This window comes from Marmota marmota, unplaced genomic scaffold (assembly GCF_001458135.2).
Source record: "Marmota marmota marmota unplaced genomic scaffold, marMar, whole genome shotgun sequence".
Taxonomy (NCBI): Eukaryota; Metazoa; Chordata; class Mammalia; order Rodentia; family Sciuridae; genus Marmota; species Marmota marmota.
Window position 1 is genome coordinate 9,664,161 of NW_026000130.1, and position 25,996 is coordinate 9,690,156.

The 25,996-nt window shown below is 48.7% G+C and overlaps 1 protein-coding gene across 16 annotated transcripts in view; it reads right to left on the reverse strand.

Annotated features, from left to right (window-relative positions):
- Positions 1 to 25,996, reverse strand: part of Txnrd2 (thioredoxin reductase 2) — a 124,822-nt gene that overhangs the window by 58,913 nt on the left and 39,913 nt on the right. For 6 of the 16 annotated variants that reach the window (XM_048785156.1, XM_048785153.1, XM_048785154.1 and 3 more), the window contains exons 12-16: positions 19,309 to 19,445; positions 15,797 to 15,892; positions 15,364 to 15,456; positions 13,354 to 13,425; positions 13,052 to 13,149 (exon numbers count right to left, since the gene is read on the reverse strand). In XM_048785156.1, coding sequence (XP_048641113.1) covers positions 13,052 to 13,149; positions 13,354 to 13,425; positions 15,364 to 15,456; positions 15,797 to 15,892; positions 19,309 to 19,445 — 496 coding nt within the window. Of the gene's footprint in view, positions 1 to 8,007; positions 8,279 to 9,381; positions 9,605 to 13,051; positions 13,150 to 13,353; positions 13,426 to 15,363; positions 15,457 to 15,796; positions 15,893 to 19,308; positions 19,446 to 25,996 lie in introns of those variants that run through there. The other 10 variants (XM_015500428.2, XM_015500429.2, XM_048785158.1 and 7 more) reach the window with 8 other exon arrangements.

A 25,996-nucleotide genomic window follows, 5' to 3' on the forward strand; every position in this document is an offset into this window, starting at 1 on the left:
AAAAAAAAAAAAAAAAAAAAATTTTTTTTTTTTTTTTTTTTAGAATTCCAGTATCTGAGTCATCTTGGGGCCAAGTCCTATTGACTGAGTTTTCTTTGGGCTAAGAATCACATTTTGATGTGACTTTATATGTCTAGTATTTTTAATTGCATTCTGAATACTGTAAATGGCATTTTATAGATTCTAGATTCTGTCCTCTTCTTTTGAAGAGTATTAACTTTTGTTCTAGCAGGCCTTCTATTTCAAGTTTATGTTTGTTAGGATAGATCTGTTGCAGTTTTGCTTTTAGTCCTAAAGTTAATCCTTTAGTCCTGGAATACAATTTTTTCTTCTAAGGCAAGGACTTTCTGTGGTTTTAGTGGTTGAATTCCCATTAGTGTCTATTGCTTTCAGTTGATTTTCAGTAACTTCAAGAAGTTTTCTTTCATATTTTATCTAGAATCATTCATTGCTATCTGTGATCAATTGATCAGCACCTTTGTACATTTGTTTTATAAGCATTGGTCCAGCAGTGCCTGTCTTTGTGGCTGGATATGCAGGGTGCCTGACAAAATGTTTGTAGAAGGTGTGTTATTCTGCTCATCTCACATGGAGGTGGTCTCCAGTGCATCAGATGTAAGAGAAGGTAAGCTGAAGAAAGTCAGATCTCATCTAAACTACCCCCTATTTCCACAAACTATGTACAGAATATATGATCTTAGATATTGCACAGGAGGGCACCATGGACACTTTAAAACAGAAAGTAGAACATAGGGGTAGGGATGTAGCTCAGTGGTAGAACACCTGTCTAGCAGGCATGAGGCCCTGAGGTTCAGTCCCTATTACTGAAGAAGAAGAAGGAGAAGGAGAAAAAGAAGAAAGTATAATAGTATAACATAAAAACTTCATGTCAGGTTGACAACCATGCTTTACACACCTACGGTTTACCAGGGACCCATACTGGGGATAAAGATATGAAGAAAGAAGGCCCCGTTTGGACACAGGAGAAAAAAACCCTTCTAGGGTCACAGAAAAAAACAACATTCCACGGGAGCCCTGAACAGGTGATTCTTAACCAGAGCAGAAGAGTGAAGAAGGCACATCTTTGGACTGAGGGAATAGATAGACAAAGGCATATAAAGACAAGACAAGGCCAGATGTGTGCTGCACTGAAAAATCCAAATAAGAGGAGTGCCCCCTTCACTGAGTGCCTCTATGGTAGCAGGCACCTGGTTCTCAGAGCAGCCTTTGGAAGGGTGGGGCAGGGTGAAAGCTTGTCTGAGCTGGTGGAGGCAGGACTCGTTCCCACTATGTCTGGGCCTCCTGGTATAGTTTCCCGCCCTGACATGCCTGGGCACTGGGGAGCTGACAGGTACAACACTTTTTGAGAGAATTAAGGCACAAGATGGGAGACTCTGCCTTGCAAAGAATAGACTGATGTGAACAACATACTCCATTTATACACTGCCTCCCCTCCCAAAGACTTTGAAAATCAAATACTCCCCAAGCTATGGAAACCAAACCACTGGCTGATTGTTAAAACTTTATTATTATAATCATCCAGCCCAATTCCAGCCATCATGGGCAGAACAATGAGCCATTGAAGCCTTGTGGAAGTTTCACCTCCCATCTACTCTCCCACAGGCAGGGATCTAGTGCTGGGGCCTCTGTGGGGAGGGTAGCAGGGGCAGCATGCTGGTATCCTGGCTTTACCATTGCATACCATAGTGAGTCCTGGGGAGTCTGGGCATAGTCTTCTCATTCATCAAGTGAGGGACCTGAAGAAAACACATCCTGACATTGCTTTGCTCCCCTGACATTTTGTACCATATCTTGACCCTTGTAGGTCAAGATATATATGCCTGCCTTATGGAAATCTATGGATATGAAAATTCTATTAAGATGCTGGAGATACATGAGGACCTGAGTGCCTTACCCAGAGAGACTGTGGGATTATCCTTCCCCATGTTGGGGTACTCACATGTGTGCCCATTCCCAGAGTGGAGCTGGCCCTGGGAGTCTCAGCTGGACTAGCAGCCAGCAATTGGGTCAGTGACCAGCAATTGGGGCATAGAGCTGCACCCAAATCTTTCCCAACCCCCAGCTGCTAACGTAACAAGGCCATAATGTGTCTTCTTTATGGTTCTACTTTATTCCCAAGCATTTGGTGTTATCTGATCCTCAGTTATTATCCCAAAAGATCTGATTTTATTAGGAGAAAAACAGTTTAATTTTATGGAACCACAAGGCCCAATCACTGTCCCATGAAATACTAGAGGCCGGGACCTCACTAGGTCTGCCTTGGCTATTATTTCTGTTGTTGCCACTGGCTTTGAATTTCCTGGGTAGAGGCTTCAGCAGATCCAGCCAACCAGCCAAGGACCTGGTGTTTTCAGAGCTTGCTAGCGTTCACCAGGTCAGGATTTTCTTTTACCTCTGTGGGTGCCCAGCACTCTGCCCCATCCCTAGTTGGGTTCAGCTCTAAACACAGATGGCTCCTGGGGGGAAGTCCTCTTGCTGCCCACTGGGAAGGCCCTGAGTGCCCCTCAGATGGTGCTGGGAAGGCTGCTGGAACCCTGGCTTGGGTTTCAGGATTAGGGTAACCCGAGTACCATAAACCGCATCAGGGCTGGGATTAGGCAGGCTTGAGTCTAAGATGCTTTACTGGGCCCCAGGGGGACGAGGAGGGCTCCTTATTGCCCTTGTCACCACAGGTGCTTGGCTGGGGACCAGGATATGCAGGGCTCCTGGAATCCCTGGAAACCTGAGAATTCTTGGGGAGTGAAGTTGTGCCATAAGGGGGATGGGGGATAGAGCGGGAGGACAGCAGAAATGAGGCCCCAGTGGGTTCAGAGTGCTCAGGTGGGTCTGTAGGAAAGTGTGAAGGCCTGCAGCTGTTAGGCCCAGGTCTGATGACCTCTTGATGGTTGTTCCACCATCAAGCTCACAGGGATCAAGTAGCAACATCTGCTTAAATAGGCCCAAAGTCCTGTCTCTTTTCTCTCCCAGGGTTGCTTCCTACACTGGGTGTTGACAGAAGCAAGTTGGGACACTAAGTAGCCCCAGGCCATGGTGGGCATGAGTGTGACATGGCACGACACCATGCATGGACAGGCACAGGTGCCTGAAATCTTTAGTTTCTGATCAGTGTAGTGAGGTATACCTACAGCCACTCTTGTTTCTTGAGGACCTATAATGCTGGCCCTAGAGGGTGCTGATCACAGCCTGTGGAAGCTCATGTTTGCTGTATGTCCTTGGCCCTTGACAAACCTTCACCCTGTTGTGGTGGATTCTGAAAACAGCAGCAATGACTACAGCCATGAGTGTTGGGCTTGGAGGTGGGCCCTGTGATCAGGGGCTGTTATAGGTAAGGCCTAAGGAACATTTAGGTATGGCAGTCTGGAGTCTCATCTCTCTAGCTCTCTGCCTTCCCAGATTACCATCACTGAGATATATCTCTTCCATTTTCTGAATTATCAACCTCTTAGTAGTTCTTTGGTGAAGAATTTTTCTCCAGCTATGTCTAGTTATTTCCCAAGCTGAACATTCTGGACAAGCCCTTGCCATCCTGCTACCTGCTTTGGGTAGCTCCTTCTTCCCCAGCCTGTCCAAGGGGAACACCATTCAGCTGGGCCCCTATGGCCTAGCCCTGTGGAAGCTGGGACAGAGTTGTTGTCTACACAAATCCAGGAGAGCCTTCTCCCAACCTGGAAGAAGCCCAGCAGAAAAGCCCCATAGCAGAGCATCAGGGAGTCCCCTCAAAAACTTGGGTATGCAGAAGAACATCAGGGGCAGGCAAAGCCTGTGCTTGGCAGCTCCTCCTGCCTGCCTTCTGCTAGGAATGGGCATCAAAGATGCCAGTATATACTTATTTACTTATGCCCATCTGGCACAGGAAGGATGTAAGGCAGCTCCTAAGGCCATGCAATGACCAGTCATAAAAAGCCTAGATCTAAGAAGAAGGAAGAAACAAAGGTGGGACATAAAATGCTACCCATGCAGGCCAGCCTGGTTATGGGCTTCTGGTGGCACTAACACCAAGGAGAAACCTGATGGGGAGGAAAAGAGCAAAGGAGGCAGAATTTCTCAGCCTAGAGAGATCCTCAGAGAGGAATCTTTTGTGCTGGGAGCCTGATCAGGTGGGCTTGGGGCTGCTTCTTGGTGATTTTTTCCTTGGCAGCCTAGGGACCAGATTCTAGAAACCTCTAACAACAGTCAGCCACCTCCTTGTGCAAGCATGAGGAAGAAATAGGGGTCAGGGTTGTAGATAGATAGGCAGTAGGGTCCCTGGCAGCAAGGGTGCTAAGGGTTCAGACCTATAGATAACTCTCCAGGTTAGGCCCTAAGGCCAGGCCCTGCTCAAGCAGTCCCTGGTCAAGGATATCTACATAGCTAGAGGAGAAGGATAGTACCCATCATCACCCCACCTCCATTCTAGTACACAACCCAGTTTAGATTGGGCTGAGGCTCCCACACCTGGCAGGAGGCCCACAGCTTTCAACTTTGGGGCCAGGAAATTTTCGTCTGAGTAGGGTTTGGGGGTAGGCCTCCAGGAGCCAAGCCTGGTTTAGATCCCATCTGAATGGAGAATTAGTTCACACATGCTTCACAGGACTGGGCCTGTGGAGGAATATACTTGAGCTTTCATGGGTTCTGGTACTCAGGGCTAGGCTCCTGGTGGTGTTGTCCCACTCCCCAGCATCTAGTGCCCAACGGCCATCTTTATGCACCCACTACTGCTGCTTCTTGCTTGATGGGTGGCGGATATCCCCAACCACATGTCTGGCAATGACTAGCCCACATTGTCTTCCCCTTGTACCCTCAGCAGGACCAAAGTTGGATTAACTAGACAAGTGGACTGGCAGATAAGCAGAGGTCAGGGCAAGGGAAGCCAACAGGTTTGGTCAGGCTTGGTAACAAGGGGCCCTGGTTGGAGGGGAAGTGGCTCCAGAGGCATATAAGGTAAAATCAGGGAGGCAGGAGCAAGTTCTACCCACAAGTCTAGTGCAGACACGAACACACCTCTCACATGGAGTGAGTCCACTGACCAGGAGGGCCAGGGGAATCTGGAGTCTGAATAGGGTATAGAAGGCTCAGCAATATGGCCTTGTAGTACGAGGTCTCCTGCAATGGCACAGCCCACCTGGCCATTTCAGAGTGTCCCTTGTGTAGGTCCTGGGTGGCCTGAACTTCCAGGTAGCTCTGTACCCAGCAGGTGAGTGGTAGGTGGTAGCCTCGGGCCTCCCCTTGTAGACCTACCTTAGAGTGGGGAGTAATCTGGGGCCTAAGTACTGGTGGCACCTCCAGGCTTCTGCTTGGGCACTGAGGCTGGAGTAGCCACCTGGTGATGTGAGTCATGTATGTCAAGATACTATGGGACACACAAACACACAGACCTCAGGGACAAGCTCAAACCTGAAGTCAGGCACAGATACTCTGAATTGCAGGCACTGCCAGATGCTGAGTTGCTCCTCACAGGAGCAACTCTGCTCACATGTGAGGGCCCCCATCCAGGAGGTCACTTCCAACAGCCAGAAAAGCAGAGCCAAAGCACATACCCTCCACTGGCACTGAATGAAACTGGGCATCCCAACATGCTGTGGGATGCTCAGAGTGGATGCTCAGGGGGGCTTCAGTCTGAACATCTCAGCTGTTCCTTTTGATATGATGACTTCCTTCTACACCCTACTGTCAGCCCCAGGCCCCTTTGTCAGAGACTTCTCTGGACCCTGCCCTTTACTACTAGTACTTCATTCAGCCTCATAACCGCATGTCACCCTTCCTCTGTGTGCTTACCCTCAGAGAGCTTCAGAACAGTGTGCAAGGTAGGGGTGGCTGAAGGAGGAAAAGGGTGTGGTGTGGCAGAAGAGGATGGGTGATCCTGCCCCACTTCCCAGGGGAGGGTGAGGCAGAGATGGGCCAGCTTGGCCCTGAGCATAGTACCCCACCCCCATCGCCCGCTCCTCTCCCTCCCCTATCCTTGCGCAACCTGGAGCCACAAGTAGAAGTGTGCAAGACATCCCCAGGGTAATTGCAGGTTACATGGAACAATCTGAGGAATTAAAATCATATTTTCATTGCACCATAAAAACATGCAAAGGCAGCAAGGAGACAGCCCTGGGGCCAGGTGGAGAGCACCTGGCCTGTGGCACTCTGGCCCCTCCTTGTGTTTTCCTGGGTGGAAGGGAAGGGCAATCTCTGAGCAGGGGCTGGCCATGCCATGATCTTGGAGCTAGAGCAGTAGGGACACCCAGGACAGAAGCCATCACTGCATAGCATATCTGGCCTGCTTCTGACCCTGGCCCCACCTTGATGCAGGCACAGGAGCTCAGGGTGAGAGGCCCACTGGAGCTGCCATGTGTACACACTCATGTTGGGGTTTTCCTCTTATGGTCCTGATCCATAGCTGACTGTGTGGGGTTTTTGGGCTCATGCCTCACTAGAGCAATAGCATGCCTCCAAGGTTCCCTGAACCTGTTTCAGGGCAATGAACCCCATGGCCAAGCCAGCGTATACTGCTCCAGCATCCAGCCCTGAAGGTTGCCCTGGTGATTGTGGTCCCTAAGATCTTTGTGGAAGATTTTCTTCTGCAACACTAACTGTGAGATGGACCAGTCCCCTGCTCACCATTTCCCAGGAGTGCATAAGGCCCTGTGCAAAGGGAGTCAATGGACTTAAGACCATCTGGGATATGAGTTATAGACATTTTGATCCCTCCTAGGGGTTGGCACATGCCAGATGAACAGCACAATGAGAGGAGAAATTATAGGAGCAGATATGCTGATGCAAGATCTGTTTCTGGGGAAAAGGTGTGCAAGACCACCTGGAGGGACTATGGGGGACATGGATGTGTGTGGGCATTCTGACTGCCAGTGACAGGTACTCCTGGCTGACTGGGTGGGCAAGAAGGCAAAAGGCCCTCACCCCAGGGAGCTGCCTGGTATATGCTGAGGACCCCACATAGGCTGAATCTTTTCTGTCATCACAGAGAGTACCAACTGCAAGTTTCTTGTCTGCCCCAAAATAGAGGGTGCTGCTGCGGCAGAATAATGTCTGCCCTACCTGTCTGACCCCCAGAGGGGCCTCCCACAGACCCCCCACAGGCCCCAGGTGTTAGCTGACCTCTTTGCCTCTGAGGCAGACAAAAATCTCAGGCTAGAGGATTCTTCCCTGCAGGATCTGCTTCAGGGGTGTGCCACCAGCCGTGCGTTAAATGGGACACGGCTGATCTGGCTCTGCACTTGTCAGGAGGACCCAGCCCAGCCCAGCACTTGGCATCTTAATTGGGCGTCTGAGAGCTCCCGCACACGCTTCACACCGTGAGCCAGGCTCCCGTAGGCCCATTAAGGTACAAACACATTCCTTTGTTCACTGACAAGCAGGGTCCCATCCAGGGCTCCCAGGCCGGCAGACTAAGTGATGTTTTCTTAAGGAAGACATGAGATTAGCTGCCACTAAAGCCTCAGCACAATGCCGGGCCCTGCCCAGCGCTGTCAGCACTGTCTCTCTGCAATGTGACAGACAGGCGCTCCCTCAACCCATCAAGCCTCAATGTGCAGGATTAGCCAGAGTGCAGCCAACAAGCTGACTTGGAGGCCATGATGGAAATGTAATGAGGTGGCTGATGTTCAGGGACAGAAGTCTCAAACACTCCTGTCACTTGCCCCAACCCCTGCCCAGTATCTGCTTTGGGCTGTCCTCCTTGCTTTGAGGTACACAGAAAACTAAGGGGAACCTTGCAGAGGGTCCCCAGAGAGATCCCTATGAGAGGTCAGATAGCCAGGAGGCACAGGGGGGACTGTGTTCTTCCTGGGGGCCAGAAGGGTCAGCATCTGCCCCTCTCACCCACTGGCTACTGGGAACTTATATGCTCTGTACTCTGGATGGCCCCAGTTGATTGTGGGCTTCCCTTGCCAGCAGGTCCTAGAAACTACTCTCATTTGATGAAGGGAGCTGGTGGGCTGGCCAGGCCCTACCTTACCTGAGCAGTCCTGCATATATATCAGGGATATCATAGGCAAAACACACTTTAGGAAAACATCCTCTTTATTTACAATCCAGAAACGCCAGGGGGCTCGGACATGGGCAGCCCACAGAGTGGGTTTCTGCCCAGGCCGTCATCATTTGGCATTTAGGGGTCTGGGTTGGGCAGTGGCGCTAGCCCAGGTAGAAGAGGAGAAGGGGGCTGACTACCCCTGGAGCCATCCCTGCAGGGCACACCAGCCATCTGTGCAGATACACGCTGCTCCCATGCAAACAGAAGAGGGGAAGAGACTCATCCAATTCTCGCCTTCTAGTCCTGCCAACGACAGGTGGGAGTCAGCACAAGTCAACCCTCACATTTGTTTGGACACATCTCCCGCAGCTGCCCATGGGACCCTCAAAGGGTAGACTGGAGAGATGCTCCCCTCCCCCTACACCAGTGCTATAAAAATATTTTGAAATGATAAAATTTTTGTAGCAGGATCTTAACAAAACAGCTCTGTGAGGTATAATATTCTGATAAGAGTTTCCTCAAGATGCTTTGTTTGTCTGTATCAAAGGCATCCCTGGTTCTGGTAGGTTGTGGTGGAGCTACATGTCAAAATGTCCAGGCAAGGCCCCTAGTCAGGATCTGCTGCCCACTGGACCCCTCAGCAGCTGATTAGACAATGAAGTCTGCCAAGAGTATCTCAAGGGGGAGCTTACTGTTCTGCCTACCAACTCTGCCTCTGCTCTGGAGGAAGAGGGGATCTAAAGAAAGGATTAGGAGGAGTCAACAGTCATAGGGGACACCCAGGGAGGGCTGGACTGTGTAGGCCCCAGGGTTTAACCCTGCTGGGGCTTGAAGAGTGTTATGTCAGACTGACAGGGGACAAAGCCCTGGCCATATGCATGCTTTCCTAGGGGCTAGGAACTCACTAATTTTTTTCCACTACAGAAGAAAACTGCAATGAACACTGCAATACCCCTGAGACTTCTGGCCATCCGTTTGGCCAGCCCAGCTTTGCAAAGCTGTATCAGAACCAGATGTGCAGGGCGGCAGCTGGCTATGTATGAGGCAGCATCTCCACCTTCTGGGCAAGAAGGAAAAGAGCTGGTGCTGGCACTCTGAAAAGACAGGAGCGGGTGGCCAGCTTCTTGCCAGCAGCCCACAAGGACCAGCAACTTGAGGTTGCCCAGGGGATACTATAGGTGTGAGCCTGTCCTTTCAAAACCTGAACATGGGGAACATTTAATGGCCAGGAAGGGCTCTCTGGGTATCTTTCAGAGAGTAAGGATACTTGGTGGCCTCCCCTCCAATCCATGCTTCTAGGCTACCAGGGCTTAACACAGGGAGCAGAGCACACTTGTTTCAGGTGGCATAGTAGGTGCAACCTCCACCTACCCGATGGCTCCCACAACTCTGAACCATGTGTTTACCCTCAAACCTGTTTACCTGGATCTGGGCTTTTTAGGAGCCTTGGCAGTGGGGAGCAGCATGTCGTGTACCCTTGGCCTTGCAGGGATGATGGCTTAACCTCAGCAGCCAGTCACAGTGGGGTCCAGGCCTGAGCGCTTGGAGATACGTAGCTTGACCACCTCCTCAGAACAGGTGGGGTGGATGCCTACTGTCCTCATCACCTGTGCATAGGAGGCCCCACATCTGCATGCAAAGATTAGCAGAGATACGCAAGGAACCTGTCAGCACAGGGAGTCATATCTATGCCACTCTGATCCTAGGAAGGCTTTAGAAGTACCCCTGCCTTCTCCAGCCCACGCCAGGACACCTGCCTGTGTCTATGTTGTACCTGACCACCTCCTTCCCAGAAAATGTCCAGTTTCCTCAGTGGCCAAGTGGCAATCCCTTCTGGCCCACCTCCCATCCAACCTCTGCTTGGCTTGTTATAGCCTGGCCTCCTGCTGCTGTAGTCCTACCAGGCATAGTCCCATCTGGTCCTTCCCGAGGACCTGCTCCCTCACTCTGTCAAGATATAGTTCAAGGGCTGGGATTGTGGCTCAGTGGTACAGCGCTTGCCCAGCATGCATGAGGCACTGGGTTTGATTCTTAGCACCACATAAAAGTATTGTGTCCATTCACAACTAAAAATATATTTAAAAAAAAAAAAGATATGGTTCAAATTACCAATCAAAGTAAGCTCAAGCCCACTTCTTTTTTTGGTGGTGCTAGAAACTGAACCCAGAGTCTTGCATATGCAAGGCAAGTGCTCTAACCATTTAGCTACACTTTTTATTACTGTAGACTGCACCTGCCTGGCCTCCTGCTCATCCCAGTTCTGCTCAGACTTCTCACATGCAGCGGCATAACGCCAGTGCTCTGAGCACCTGCTGCCCAAGGCAGGGAGCTGGCTGCTCTGTGGGTGGCTGTGCCCTGAGCCCCAGCATCCTGCCTGCATAGAGTGAGTATACAATGGAGCATGGGGGAGGGGTCTGGTCTAGCTCAGCAACTAGCCCTATAAGAAACAGCCTTTGCTTCCTCTGGAACTTCTGAGACCTGGCCCTCATCCAGGATCCCAAGCCCACCTTCCAAAATTCTACAGATTAAGAGCTGAGGTGGGTATTCAAGGCATCTACTCATGTCCCTTGCATTACTTCACACACTCAATGTACACTGTTCATCTACTTGGGAAAACAGTATTATGGATGCCTCATAGGGCAGAGATAGCTTCCGTTGTTTGTCATTAGACAAGGTTGCAATAGGCAGCTCTCCTTAAGATACACTTGTGTGTTGGAATATCTCATGGGTAAATTCCTAACTCAAACAATAGGTGTGTGCATTACAGACAAGAAGTCAGTAGTAGGAAGGTCCACTCCATGTCTGAAATATCAGTCTTTGAGCTCTACTAGCTTGCTTCAGAGCATCAGTGTTTCTACCATGTAGACCCTGGAAAATGATCATTACAGGACAGTATTAAGCCCTTTATGCTTTATCAACCAAGATGGTTCAACAGTATTTGAATTACATTTTAATATTCCAAACTTTACATTTCTGGGCACAGTGGCCTTCTATTGTTTATTATTATTTTATTTCCTGTGAATTGCCTATTTATTTTCTGTATTTTTTCTTTTTGGGTTAACAGCTCTTTGCATATTAAGAAAATCAGCTCTGCTGGGCATGGTGGGGCACTCCTGTAATCCCAGCAGCTTGGGAGCAAATAGACATTTGGAACTGGACATTTTCTGGGAAGGAGGTGGTCAGGTACAACATAGACACATACATAGACACTTAGACCCTGGAATTCCCCAAACACATGGCATGATGGGGTTGGGATGTAACTCAGCAGTAGAGTGCTTGCTTAGTAAGCCTGAGCAACATAGCAAGGACCTTAGCAACTCAGTGAGACCCTGTCGCAAAATAAAAAATAAAAAGGAGTGGGATGTGGCTTAGTGGTTAAATGCTCCTTGGTTAAATTCTCTATATCAAAGAAAGAAAAAAGAAAAACAACTCTCTGCAGTTGCACTATAAAAAGAGGCTGCCAAAATTTAAAGGACTTTTCCAGAAATTATTCCAGAAACCAAGTGTTGGTATTGGCATCAGCATTTGCATTCTAGAGCATGTGAATGGCAAAAGCCTTGTGGATGGACCAGATTGTAAGTGTAACTAAGAGCTAGTTTTAAGGGTAAGAGGACTGGTTATAGGGAAGGTCAGTGAGAAGGCTGGGGCAGGAAAGCAGGGCCAATATGTTGAAAGGTTCCATGGGCAAGGTGGAGGATCTGGGCCAGATACTCTGGGCCCTGTCAGCCCCAGAAGTCTCCCAGGCTAGATCTAGTGCTGTGGACGGCCCCAGCTTACCATCACTTGCACAGTGTCAGTGAACCGGGCTCTAAGGGTCACTCTTCTTGCACCCCACAGGCTCTAGGAAAACTCTCAGCAAGGGAGGCTACATGAGGCTCATGAGTTCTATCCAAAGGTTACTAAGGACTGGACTTCCAAATGATAACTCTGCCACAGATGGCTCTGCAACTTAGGGAACACAGACACATGTTCCAAGGATATGAGCCCACTCCAGACCTAAACCTCCCTATTAGTTATTCTGTTATACCCTGGGAGAACCTGATCCCTACAACTCAAGCCATTGCTCCAACATATGGGCTAGATGGGCTATGGTGGAGTCTAATGCTCTCAGCCCTGTGAAGGCCTAGACAGCCCACTGGGGAGAATGGGGGTTCCCCAGAGCATCTGGCCCAGACCCTCCATCTTGTCCATGGAACCTTTCAACATATTGGCTCTGCTCTCCTGCCCCAGCCCTCATTGCCTTCCCTATACCCAGACCTCTTACCCTTAAGGCTGGCTTTTAGTTATACTCATGCCCCAGCATACTTTGGACCCCATCTGTCCACATACCCTTCTCTTTGTGTTAAATTGTTCTTGTGCCTCTAACCTTTGCTTCATGCACAGACAGCTCCACCCTGTCCAGCCCTTCTGCCTAAGAGATCCAGCAGAGAGGTGATCATGCTCTAGCCTCCAACTGTTATAGACAACCTACCCCACCCAGAGCCATTGCATGGCTCCTTAGACCCTGGAATCCCCAAAACACATGGCATGATGGGGTTGGGATGTAACTCAGCAGTACAATGCTTGCTTAGCACATGCAATACTCTGTGTTTGATCCCTAGCACTGAAAAACAAAAATATAACACAGCTTTAGTCCAGGACATAGGCAAAAGCCCAAGCCCCAGAAAACACAAAACCACTCCATTGTGGCTCTTTCCTGGCTCACTTGAAACCAGGACCTTGCTCTCAACTACCTGAGGGCTCAGCTGGGGAAGTGAAGACCAATTCTGCTTGTTCTGACTGTGTAGAAAAGGCCTAAACAGTGACCCAGGGCCACAATGATCCCCAGGCAGCCAGCCATAGCAGACATGTAGCATGGCTCTGCCTGAACAGTGTTTGGCTAGAGAAGAAAGCTGCCTCTCTTCCCACTGAACCTGCCATGTCTGAGGGGAACCTAAAGAATCCGTGTTGGAAACATGCGCAAGGCCACATGAAAGCAACATGAAACCCAGCAGGCTTTCCACTGTAGTGCTGCCAACACTAGGAGGGACACCCAGTCTGAGCAACGCATAACGGCCGAAATTCCTCCCGACTTACTTGATCCCCAGAGCAAATCCTTGAGTAACTTCACCAGCGTTGGGGCCGAGGAAGTGCAGGCCCAGCACCAGCTGTGGGGGCTCCCTCAGGCACACCATCTGAAAAACAGAGTATCTCAGTGGCAGCCAGGCCAAAGGAGGGACCCAACTATGTCCCACCTCTGGGGATACTAGTGACCCTCAGACATTCCAACTGTTTTGCTAGAGGGGCATCACAAATCTCACCCACCTCTGTTGCCAGCTCTTTCCCTCCTTTCCTCCAACCCCCTGCACACCTCAGCGCTGGACCCAAAAGACACTCACCTTTATGTAACACTGGGATGCATCCCGTTCAGCCACTGTGAACTCTAGTGGTTTATAATATGCGTGATAAACCTGGGTGACAAGATACCAGTTCCTGGAATTAGCAGCCACAGCAAAACCAGTCCTATGGGTATTTTTTGGATCCAACAGGAAGGGTGCAAGGAGTAGATGTGTTCTCAGGGACCCAGAATTATTCACTTGGCTCAAAACTGTGATGTGGGGTGAGAACACAGCCTAGTCTGCTGCAGAGTGTGTTCACCTCTCCCATGCACAAGAAGCCAGTACCTGCAGCCAAGCAATCTGCAGGACAGACCCTCTCCTGCTCAGGCCCTAAACCCCTGTAACTATATGCAGCAGGACACTAGATTGCTCAGGTACTGCTCACCATGATGCATCATGAGCTTGGGCCAGGGCATTGGTGCACTCCCTTGGGAGCAAATGTTGGGTAGACACAGGTCCCCCATGACAATTTAAACTGGACAAGGTAACTGCAGCAGTGGCCAGTGTGGGGGTTGCCCAGCCTGCCCACATAAGCAGGATTGGGCTAATGGTCCTCTGTTGGGCATTCTGTCCTTGGTTTGGCCTTGACTTCAGTGAGGAGGAGGGGCCTGACACAGGGTGGCCAAGGGCTAGGGCAGGCTACGGTCACACTGGAGCTGTCGAACAGAGGCTTTCAGCACCCATGAAGGGCCGACAGCACATTTGGGGCTGCAGCGAGTAAAAAATGAGCAGGGCCCTCACATGTGCTACACAGCCATTATTAATTAATAGAGCTTCAGAGAATATTGTTCTAAGTAAGACAGAACTGAAAAGAAAACAAACAAAGAGTATTTGGCCATTCAACATTGTGAAACATAAAATAACATTATAAAATGCCATGAACACATGTCCCAGTGTACTTATGATGAATCAAACAAAAATAGCAAATAAAGTGCTGCAGGGAAGGCTGGCCTGTCAGATGCTTCCTAGTGATGGAGGGGCCTGAGGTGCAGGGGAAGGGCCAGGCTCTGGAGTCCAGTGACTCATTCCTGAATGGCACAGACCTCCCTGCCCAGGCCACATGGGGTCTGGTTTCCCCTACCGCCTGCAAGCTGCTGTAGCAGGAAGATGAAACCACATGGAAGGCTTTCAGCTTCCACAGCCTGGCAAGTTTCAAAGCCTCCAACTTCCCTTCAGAGCACCTAGACATATTCTGTGGCCACCTTGGGGGCCATAGCCCACCTGCCAGGGCAGACCCCAAAAAGTAATCTTGCCCTATAAAAGCTCCTTTCTTTGGGATGAATGCTTGAGTCTGGGCCACTGAGGCCTGCAAGGATTTAAAAAGTCTGGGAAGAGGACTGGAAGCTTGGATTGGGGCAAAATGGGATCATGCCTGCTGGAGCTGCTGGGGGAATGCCCAGAGGTACAGGTAGGAGGGGACGGGGCAGCCTTAGGTAAGAGGGCAGAGTAAAGGGGAACAGTGGTCAGAGAACACCCCAGAGGAGCTATTCCAGGTTGAGAGAGACCATGCCCCTGTGAGATGGTGAGAACCACAGAGGCATATGGGCCCTCAGGTCTTCTGTGACAAGTACTCTTCATGCTGGAATGGGGCTGGTACTTTGATGCCCTGAGACTCTAGCAGGGAGCTGCTGGTACCAAGGTGAGGACCCCTGATGTGTTGTAGCACAGCTGGGCATGAAAGCTAGAGGCTGCTGGACCACTCAGCTTCAGAATGAGGCATCTTGGGGCCCTTCTGTAGTCACATGACATGCAATAGCAGATGGCCACTGAGATCACAGAAGCTGAGGCTCAGCCCACACCAAAGCTGACAGAGGCCTCTGCCTTCCTTCATTTCTAGAGCTGCCTTCCAATGCTTCTGTCCTGTGTGTTCCCTCCATAGCCATTGTTCTGGATCCCCCTATCCTGCCCTGCCAAGCCACAGCTCACAGGAAGCAGGGACATAAATACCCCTGTTCACAGGACTTCCATCCAGGGAAGGACCATCTGTGGGGGTGAGAACCACAAATGTACCTCAATATGCTCTTGTCCATGGTGAGCCACAGCCTCCTCTTCTGACAACCCCACACAGCCATATTCCAATGGAGTGAAGACAGTAGTGGGAACCTAAAAAGCAGGTCTGGAGTCAGGTATGCCTCTAGACCCCCAAAATTGAAAGTCTCCACTGTGTAATTCAAATAGAAGTGATCACAGGCCAGGGCCCTAGCCACAGTGGCTGGCAGGCTGCAAGCACAGCAAGTGGATCTATTCACAGTTCCTGGGCTTCACTCTTGGACTAAACCATAAACATGTGCTCATATATGTGTACAAAACATTCACACTTGCATATGCACATATGTACCATGAAAGTGCAGGCATACAAGAGCACACACATACCCTACCCACTCCAGAAGATCCAGCCTTAGCCTTTTCCAGGCTGGACTTGGGTTTCTTTAAGAGAACTCACATTGTTATAATCCATCAGGTCTGAGGATTGTCCAAAGAGCCGCTGGGCCAGAAGCTTCCCTGCCATGATAGCTGTGGGTGTCAGCTCAGGCCGCCCCTGATAGAAGAAACTCAAGGTTATATCAGTACCACATTAGAGAGGGCACCACCCATCATCTTCCTCATGGGCAGCTCCCTGATGAAACTCCACAGAATGGCAGTGAGTTGAGAGCTTTCTCCACTGGAGGTTGATTCTCCCATGGTGAGAAGGTGCAGGAATGCCAAGACCCTCATTGGTTTGCTTATTCTCTTAATGGCTTCCTTACACCCTCCTCTGGGGAGAAACCTGTGCTTATGACCCTCTTTCCAGGAACAGAAAATGAACTGCTAATGGGCTCAGTCAGTTCACTTTCACTCACTCAAGTCTTCTCTCTGAATCCCTTATTCATGTTAATGAACTCAAAGGTTTGTCCCCATGACAAACCTCAAAAGAGATCCTTGCTCCATTCCCATTAACTGAGATTTCAGCTAAAATGATCCTCAAGTAGCCCATATGCTCCTGATACACGCCTTGAAGTGCATGTCACAGCCCATGACAAATCTCAAATCAAAGTATCATACTGTAGGAGACCCCCCCAACCCAGGGTATACTCCCTGCCTTGGGTTTTCCTGCATGTGTAGACCTGGGATCTGCTACCAGTCACTTCTGCAGCAGGAAATGCAGATGTTGTTTGGCATTCCAGAAATGAATAGAGATCTGCAGAGATAAACTCAGGAAAGCAGCTTGTGCATTCCACCAGGCCTGACTAACTGCGGAAACATCCACACACACAGCACACAATATCTCATTAAACAATATCCCCCTGCCCCCAATCCTCAGAGCTCTTCCCAGCTCTGGTCTAACACTGGGTGTTAACTCTTTGTACTGCTCAAAAATGACCTTTGAAGCTACAAAGAATGCTTTTGTATTTGTCATGTATTTCTGGCAATATAGTTCGAAGTGTTATCATTTCTATCACATTGTTATAGGCCTTGGAGACTTGGAACTGTGTTAGTGCAGATGAAGAAACTTCAACTGGTGGGTGCAAAAGAGGCGTCATAGGATGCACAGAGATGCACACAGTGTTATGCTGGTAAGAAAACAGTTTTTGTCTTAGGGTACAGCACTCACAGGATTCAACAGAAGCCTGCACACAGATCACCACATCCAAACTGTCTACAGGCAGAGAGGCCTAGCAACTGCATTGCCCAGCTAAGTGGGCTGGAGCCAGTTGACAAAAGAAGCCATTACTTTGATGGATTGTGTACAATCCAGCAGGGAAGGGGACAAACTCTGATAGCAAGCCCCACCAGAGCTGTCTCATAATCCTTTTCAACATGGGGAGCCTTAGAACATCTACCTGGCAGGGTGTGGGGGTTGCATCTGGCAGCAGTGGGTACCCGGTGTCCTCCAGTGCCCTACACATGTTTTCTTGAACTTGAGTCACAGGGGCTTGAGTGCTTGAGTAGCAGCAACTTGGCTCACATCTATGTATTAGCAATGGCTGGTAGGTGGTGCCTCTTGCACACTGGGGGCACGAAGGACTCTATTGCCCCAGCACAAAGGATTAGTGTGGGTCCCAGTATTTGGCAGGAATGACTCATACCACATAAGCAGGCTAGTCCCTAGGAACAAGGGAAAGCCTCACCTTGTACAGCCCTCTACTCTGATCTGTTTCTACATGTATGCCAACCTTTTCCCTGGTGTGAGCCTTAGCAGAGTCCAACATGGAGGAATAGTCCTTCAGTATTGATGATAATGCATACCTGTGCCCACTTAGCTCTGGGATATCCCACCCAGGGACTTGCTAGCCTTAGATACTGGCTCCCATTCCCTCCAAGCTCCTTGCTGGCATTTTCCAAAGTGGGTTCTAGGGTAATCCAGGGCAGGGTGGTGCCTGTACTCTCCTGAGAGCACTAGTATCCCCACCAAGCCTGCTGTGTTCCAGCACAGGGGTGGACACTCACTGGGCCCTCTCTCTTAACTCCTTCTAGGTCTCTCCTGATCCCTAGTACTAAGCATCTCTTGATGTCTGAAATAATTCACTTACTATCATCTATAACCTCTTCCAAGATGCACTTCCATGTGGGTGTAACGTTTGTTCCTGCAGTGTCCCTAGTACCCAGAAAAATGCCTGGTATGCAGTGGGCACTCAAGTGAATGCCCATCTGAGTGAATGTAAATTAATATATTTGGGTGGGTTGAATAGAGACTTCCCAAAATTCATGACTGCCTGCAACCTCAGAATGTGTTCTTACTTGGAAATAGGGTCTTTGCAGATATAATTAGGGTTGCAGTGGATTGGGATAGGCCATAAATCTGATGGGAGACATTTGTAAGAGACAAATAAGGGCACAAAAACACATGGAGGAGATGGGTACATACTGAAGTGATGTGGACAGGATTCAAGGAACTCACAGGGCCATCAGAAACAGGGGGAGACAGAAAAAAATCCTCCTCTAGAAGGTCCTGGAGAGTGCAGCCTGGCCTATACCTTCATTTCAAACTTCTGGACCCCAGAATGTGAGAGATGAATATCTGCTGTTTTAAGCCATTGAATTTGTGGTGATGTGTTTATAGCAGCCCCAGGACATGAACACACACATGGATGACATTAGCATATCTCACTGCAAAGAGGTGACAGGGCCTAGGAATGTAGGGAGCACCTCTCAGCTTGTTTGACTAGGGACGTCCTGAGGCACCTTCCCCCGAATGCATTAGAAACATGCAGGTCAGGCCAACTGTTCCTGAGGATGTGGGGAAACAGTGTCCCATGACTGATTTCTTTCAAGAAACCATGCAGGTTTCTTGGTGGGTGCCCATAAAAGAGAGGGTGACTAGATGCCTCCCAAGCTGGGAGGAGGGTCTAGGGACTTCAACCAGGGACTCACTAGGGAGGTGCTACAGTCCTTGCTTTCCAGGGGAGATAGTAAGACAGGGAAGTGACTGCAGCTACAGACCCAGTGGATAGAGGCAGACTCCAAAGCCTTTGTGTCTTCCTTGGACTGAACCTCCCACCAGGAAAAATCAAACTGGCCCCCATTTACAGTAACAGTAAGAAGCAGACACCCTGCTCCCATGTGATACCCTAATCAGGGAGCAAATTGAACCTGCCTGCAGATCAGAGGAAAAAATAAGGCAAGGTGGGCAGGACCAGGAAGGGCTGAACTAGGCCTGCCCTTCTACCCCTGTGGGAACAGGATGGCCCTAGGGCCTCCAACAATGTCATTTGTGAGATGTGGCTAGTTGAGCTTACAGCCATTTTTTTAAGTTATCCCACACTAACTCTCCACGGGGGGCGGGGGGGAAACTTTCAAAAGAGCTGAATCTAATGCCCAGTTCTTCCCAGAACACACCCTACCAACCCCTGAGGTTTGGTCCAGTGCCTCTGTAATTGAAGAAATTTCTCTTTCTCATGCGACAGCAGCCACAGGAACATGGACAGCTGGGGGGTTCCTGGTCATAGGAGATGAACAGAGGGGCACAGGTCATACCTCAGCAACATCTCCAATGGCATAGATGTGGGGGACAGAGGTGATATCCTGGGCATCAACAATGATCTTTTGATTCTCAGGGTTTATATTCACTCCAACTTCCTTCAGATTCAGATTTCTGGTTTCTGGAATTCGACCTGAAGGAAAGACAGAGAAGGTTGAAAGATTTTCTTTAGAAGTTCTAACCTAGATTCCTTTTATTTCAAACATTTCTTGGAGCTGGACATGGTTATAGTGTACCTGAAGTTCCAGCTACTCAGGAGACAGAGGCAGAGGGATCACCTGAGCCAGGAGTTTGAGGTTAGCCTGGGCAACACAGTGAAACCCTGTCTCAAAACAAACACACAAACAAACAAAAAACGAGAAGGAGGAGGAGGAGGAGGCGAAGGAGACGGAGGAGAAAGAGGAGGAGGAGATAGAGGAGATGGAGGAGAAGGAGATGGGGAGGGGAGAGTGGAGGAGGAACAAGAAAAAAAATTAAAACATTTCTCAGAATGATCTTAGAAATGGTCAAATGTGAAGTACAGATGGTCTCAAAGGGCTCTCGGCTTCTGTAGACAAGCAGCTTCACCATGGAAGAGGGGCAAGGGTGTCTGTTATGAACCTTTATCAAATGACACAACTAGTACATTGCTGCATACTGAAGAGAGAAGCCTTCTCAGTGGCTGCATTCTGGCATGTGGGGGAAAGAGCAGATGCTTACAAATACAAATGCTGCCCAATATCAGGGTGCTAGAAATAAGACTCCAGAATCTTCCATGGGCTTCAACCTAGCCTGCACCACCACCAGTACTAGCATGAATAGCTCTGATACTGTCTTCATCTTGAGAAACCAGCCCTTCCTTGGAAACACAGAGTAGTGCTGTTGACACCTGGTCCTCTTGCTGGATCATCCTCCACACCACAGCTCACTGCCATTAGGTACCAGGAACACAGCCCCCAGATTTTGAGAGTCCAGCTGGGCTTCCTCTGAGGGACACCAAATGGCTTTGATGGCCTCTTTCTCATCTGGACAGTCTGAGGCACAGTTGGACGTGTACTGGGTTATAGCCTCAGTTGACACTGTCTGGTCCCACCCAGGACCTTAAGGTCTCTCCCCTCCAAGGATGCATGCTCAGGGCCTCCTTCTCCACTAATGATGCCTTCTTCATTCCTTTGGTTGTTCCCCCCAACCCCCCATTGCTGGAGATCAAATCAAGGACCTTATGTGTGCTAGGCCAGTATTCTACTACTGAACTGTACCCCAGACCCTTTCCTTTGGTTGTAACGTGAAGATGTTATATATTATTTTTTGTTTCTGACAGTGCAGAGGAGGTCTGGCTCCCACAACCCAGGGCAGAAAAACTTAGGCCTTAGAAGTAACCCTACATGGAACTGAGACCCTTAAACTGACATGCTGCAAAAGCTACATAGATAATGCTTTTTGAAGGTGGGCCCTGGGCCCCTGCTGGACTCTGCTTTGGACTACTACATGCTGGGAGATGACTGCCTGGGATTCCCTGTCCCTCCATGAACAAGAGACCCTGGACAAGCCTCTTTTCTCTATGAACGTCAGTGTTCTCATCTGTAAACAGTGCCAATGTGAGACCCAGACAAGATGAGGCATATGGCTCACATGGAGATTCCTTTTCCATCCTGCCTTAATAGTCACAGGGGAAGGCCATGAGACCATTGAAGAACCAGTTCTTCTGCCTGAACTTTAGCAGGGGGAGTCCCTATGCTGACATGAGTCAGGAGGGGCTACCTAGGTGATCTGAGGGGCCATGGGATAGAGTAGGGCAGGCACACAGCAAAGCAGTGAGTGTTCAGAGCATCCTTGTGAAGATGGAGGAAATGCATGTGCACATACATGTGCCTGTAAAACATACACACACATTTGCAAAAGAAATCAATGGAAGATTAAAAGCAGAATCTTACAGGAAGTGAGAGAAGAGGACAGAGGGACCGAGGTAGTCCAAACACATCTTGTGACATTTTGGTTTTCTTTTTTCTTGAATTCTACACAATTATATATTCAAAAAATAATATTATATTAACACAGGAAAAATTCTTAAAAATCATAAATAACCTAAAATGAATGAACCTAACTTCATATAAGGCTGGTAACAGAACACACAAGAAAAGCATTATAGTTGTACCTGTGAGAAACTGGTTCCAGGTCCCCCCACCAGGGATAGTAACACTCAAGTGCCTTTTACAAAATGGCACAGTGTTTGCGTATAATCTACCCACATCTTCCTGTAAACTTTAAATTATCTCTACATTATTGGTAATATCTAATACAATGTCAATGCTAGGTAAATAGTTGTTACACTGTATTGTTTAAGGAATAATGACAAGATAAAAAGTCTGTATATGTTCAATACAGTTCAGCAACACAGTACTTTCCATCCATAGTTGGTTGAATCCATAGACAAGGGTTGACTTTTTTTTTTTTTTCCTATGCCAGGGATTGAACCTCAGGGTCCTTAACCACTGAACTACATCTCCAGTCTTTTTTTTTTTTTAATTGAGATAGGGTCTTACTAAGTTGCTTAGGGCCTCCCTAAGTTGCTGAAGCTGGTGTTGAACTTGCAATCCTCCTCCCTCAACTTCCCAAGTTGCTGGGATTACAGGTATGTGTTACTGTACCAGGCTCAACTATTGTTGAAAAGATGGAAGGAGCCCATGTTTCCTAATAATAAAGAAAGCTGCAAAATATCATCCAAAGAGGACAATTAAGACCCTGTAATTTCACATTTCAACTGTAAATAGTAATTTCTTTTCTTTTCCAAAATATGAAGTTCTGGGCTCTGGTCTAGCAGCAGAAATGATCAATAAGTGACTCTAGCCCTAGAATGGGATCTCTAAATGCCTCCCACCAAGATCAGGTTCTTCCTGGTCTAGATGGCTTGTAAATGGGGCAGAATATGATCAAAGACACTGCATAACAGAGAAGGCCAGGCAGCATGGAAAAGCAGCATACCCCAAGAGGAAGATACCCATCTTAGTGAGATTGAACCTAGGGTCCTTAACCACTGAACTACATCTATAAGTAGTGCTTATAGGAGTAGTTGCTCCATCCAAGTAGAATGCAAACCCTACAACTGTCTTGTATTTTGGGGTATGGGATATCTCAGTCTTGTGGAGCTCCAAGTGAGCTGACCACTTGGCAACTCTCCATATGACTCTTCCTGGGAGAAGCAATCTTCTCCCCACTCAATCAGCCCCCAGGACTCCCCTGAAGCATTTACCATCCCCCATTACTGAGCTCCTCGTACAGGCAAGCCCCTCACATCAGGATGGGTTCATATTCCTCTCTGCCAATATAAAAAGTGGGCAGTTTTCACCCATATGTCCCCATAATCCAACAGTATGGCCTATAGTCAGTGTTGTATAAAGCGCAAGCCAACAAGAGCCAGCAGTGAGAATTTGTAAGTTCATGCTCCACCCAAACTCTCAGAGCAGGCCCACAACCTACTTATCAGGCAGACATCACAGGTGCTGAATGAGCAGGGCTTGCAGCCAGGTCTTCCAGCCACTCCATGTCCCAGGCCTCCACTAAGTCCTCTCCTACATGCCCCAAATGGCTGCCCAGCAAATAGCCCCAGTTTTGAGACCTCAGAGTTGGGAGGAGCTGGGCTTTGGGGCAATGTCTGAATCACATCACACCTATATTAAGGCACATTTGGAACCCACTGATCCTGCTTTCCAGGTGAAAAGTCAGGAGGGGTAGTGGCAGTCCCTGGTAGCATTGGCATGGCTGTCCTCTCCATACAGCTTTGGGCCTATAGGCAGAGAGGCAACATATGGATCTTATCATAGTTGAGCTGTCAGTGGAGGTTCCTTTAGCCCCCAATTCTGAGGAGTATGACCTGGTTGAGCCAGTGGGTGGTCCTCCAGGGCTAGGGTGCTTTTGGCTCCCAGTGGCTCAAGATTCCCTAATGACAAAGGTGATTTGCTATTAGAGGTATCATTTTATCAACTCTTGGAGTCTCAGACAAAACAGAGTTCAGCAGGCAGCAGCCGGGAATTGGGTGGCGCCCACCTGAACTTCTGGGAAGATAATGCCCCTATGAAAAGGAAACTTTAAGTCTCCAGCTGCCGCCCCACAGTGGGAAGTCAAAACACAGAGGCTCAGCTAAGCTGAATTGCTCAAGTTCATGGGAGGCCGGCTCCAGCCTCTTGGAGCTGCTAGGCCACAGGAATTGGATGCCAGTCAGGATCAGCCCAGACTCAGTGGTGAGAGACCACATCAGAGGAAGGAGCTGAGGTCACATGGGCAGGACTGGGGCATTCAGGAGACGAGGGTCCCTGCAATCTGGGGCTCAGAGCTCAATTGTTGGGTCCCTCCCCATGCTGGTCTGTCCAACTCAACAGCTGCTTCCTGGAGACAGTTGAACTTAGAGCAAAGCTAATAGCCCTGCTACAATGCTGGCCACCCCGTATCTACACAGTCCCGTGTACACCTGCCTGTATTCCTGGGGAGGCAAAGAATATCTCCTTATGCTCTTTGCAGTAACTAACAATTATGGACCTTACAGGTGCTGACGAAGCTCTGTGCCAATGTCCAGAGGAAATAAAGATACAGCCATGCAACACTTAATGACCAAGATATATTCTGAGAAATTTGTTGTTAGGTAAATTCATCAATGTGCAAACATCTGGAGTCTACTTAAACAAACCTAGGTGATATGGCCTATTACACACCTGGGCTTTATGATATATCTCATAGGTATATAGATATGTATATGCACACACACATATGCCTATGTGTGTGCATACATATATACATGCATATGTGTCCCCATAATCCAACAGCATGTATATGTGTGTGCATACACAGAGATTATGTGTGTGCATGCACACATGGGAGATTGTGTATATAGCCTACTACTCCTAGACTACAAACCAGCACAGAATTTTACTCTCTGGGCATTGTACGCAGTTGTAACACAATGGAAAGTATTTGTGCATCTAAATAGATTTGTTTGCAACAGCAGCACCACAAACAAGCAAGTGTTGAACTACAGTTACACTAACTCTGAAGAGGTCATTATACCATAGAACGTTTTCAGTTCCATTATAAACCTTATGGTCATATATTTGGTCCATTGTTGATCAAAATGTTGACTGATTGATTGATTGGTACTAGGGATTAAACCCAGGGGAGTTTTACCACTGAGCTTTTTTTTTTTTGAGGGCAGGGGCCGTATTGGGGATTGAACTCAGGACACTCAATTACTGAGCCATATCCCAGCCCTATTTTGTATTTTCATTTAGAGACAGGGTCTCACTGAGTTGCTTAGCACCTTGCTATTGCTGAGGCTGACTTTGAACTTGCAATCCTCTTGTCTCAGCCTCCTGAGCTGCTGGGATTATAGGCATGCGTCACCATGCCCGGCTCTGAGCTTTTTAAATTTTTATTTTTATCTTTCTAAGTTGTTTAGGGCCTCACTAAATTGCTGAGGCTGGTTTTGAACTTGCAATCCTCCTGTCTCAGCTTCCCAAGTCACTGGGATTATAGGCATGTGCCACTGGGCCTGGCTAAAATGCTATTGTATTTAAAAGCAGTTGCAGGAGATAATGGAGGCATGGAACTAAGTGGTCCCTATGATCCATTTCAAAGCCAGAACTCTTAAGGACATATTGTATGTGTACTCTAGGGAAGTTTGCAAGAATATGAGTATGTAGGAAATAGATGGCTGGATGGATGCAAGATGAATGGACAGTGTGGCAAAAACTTGCCCAGTATGTTCTGTTGCATGCCTATGTGCTCTGTTGTTGCTTTTGGAATAGATGGTAAAGGAAAGGGGGAAGAGAGAGGCCAAGATAGGCAGTGAAGTCCAACCTTGAGAAAGAGTTTAGAAGGTATATTAGCAGGGGTTGACCCTAGTGGGCAGGGAAGCCAGCTCCACCCAGGTGCTCTACATCATGGGGCCATGTCTTGAAGTTGTGACAGACTCTGCCAGCCAGGACACTGAGCCCTGAGCCCCTACTCTGCACCTGGCTAAGCAAAGGACTCTAGCACAGAAGAGGCAGGGTGGGTCCCATGACTTCAAACACCTCATAACCACTTTAAACACTGCTCCCTCATGTTCAGAGCAAGGTCAAACCTCCCTGTTGGTGCTGGGGATCCAATCAGGTGTAGGTACCCCTTCAGTTTGAGGCTGAATTCCCAGTGGAAGATGGGGAATAGATGCCAAGGTCCATAAGTAGGGTAGCTTCAGCCACACTAGGCTGAGGTCCAGTGGACCCTACATGGTATGAGAAGAAAGATGCAGGCCAACATGCCCCAAGTCATCTCCTTGACCACTTTTCTCTTGTCTTATGCAGCTATGAAGGCCACTCAGCCAATTTGGGGGGGGGGGGGGAGAAGAGATCCCATGTCTTGTACTCAAGAGTTTTCTCAGTCCTAGCTGGGTCCCAGGATGCCAGCTCTAGGCCTCTTTGTGGGGGCCTTTGTATTTTGTATAGCTCCAGCCTCATGGCCTCAGCTCTAGAAAGCCCAGTGTGGTGTCTGTCAAGCAATATTGAACCTGGGGTGGGACATTTTGTGGCTTCTGAATTTTTCCTTCCTAGATACCACCAGGCTGGAGACCTGAGGAACTCCTTTGTCTATGTGTCTGTTTGGTTTCTTAGAACAAATTCTCAGAGGAGAGACAGTTGGATAGAAGGGTGAAGTTTCCCAGCACAAGGTGGGGGCCTC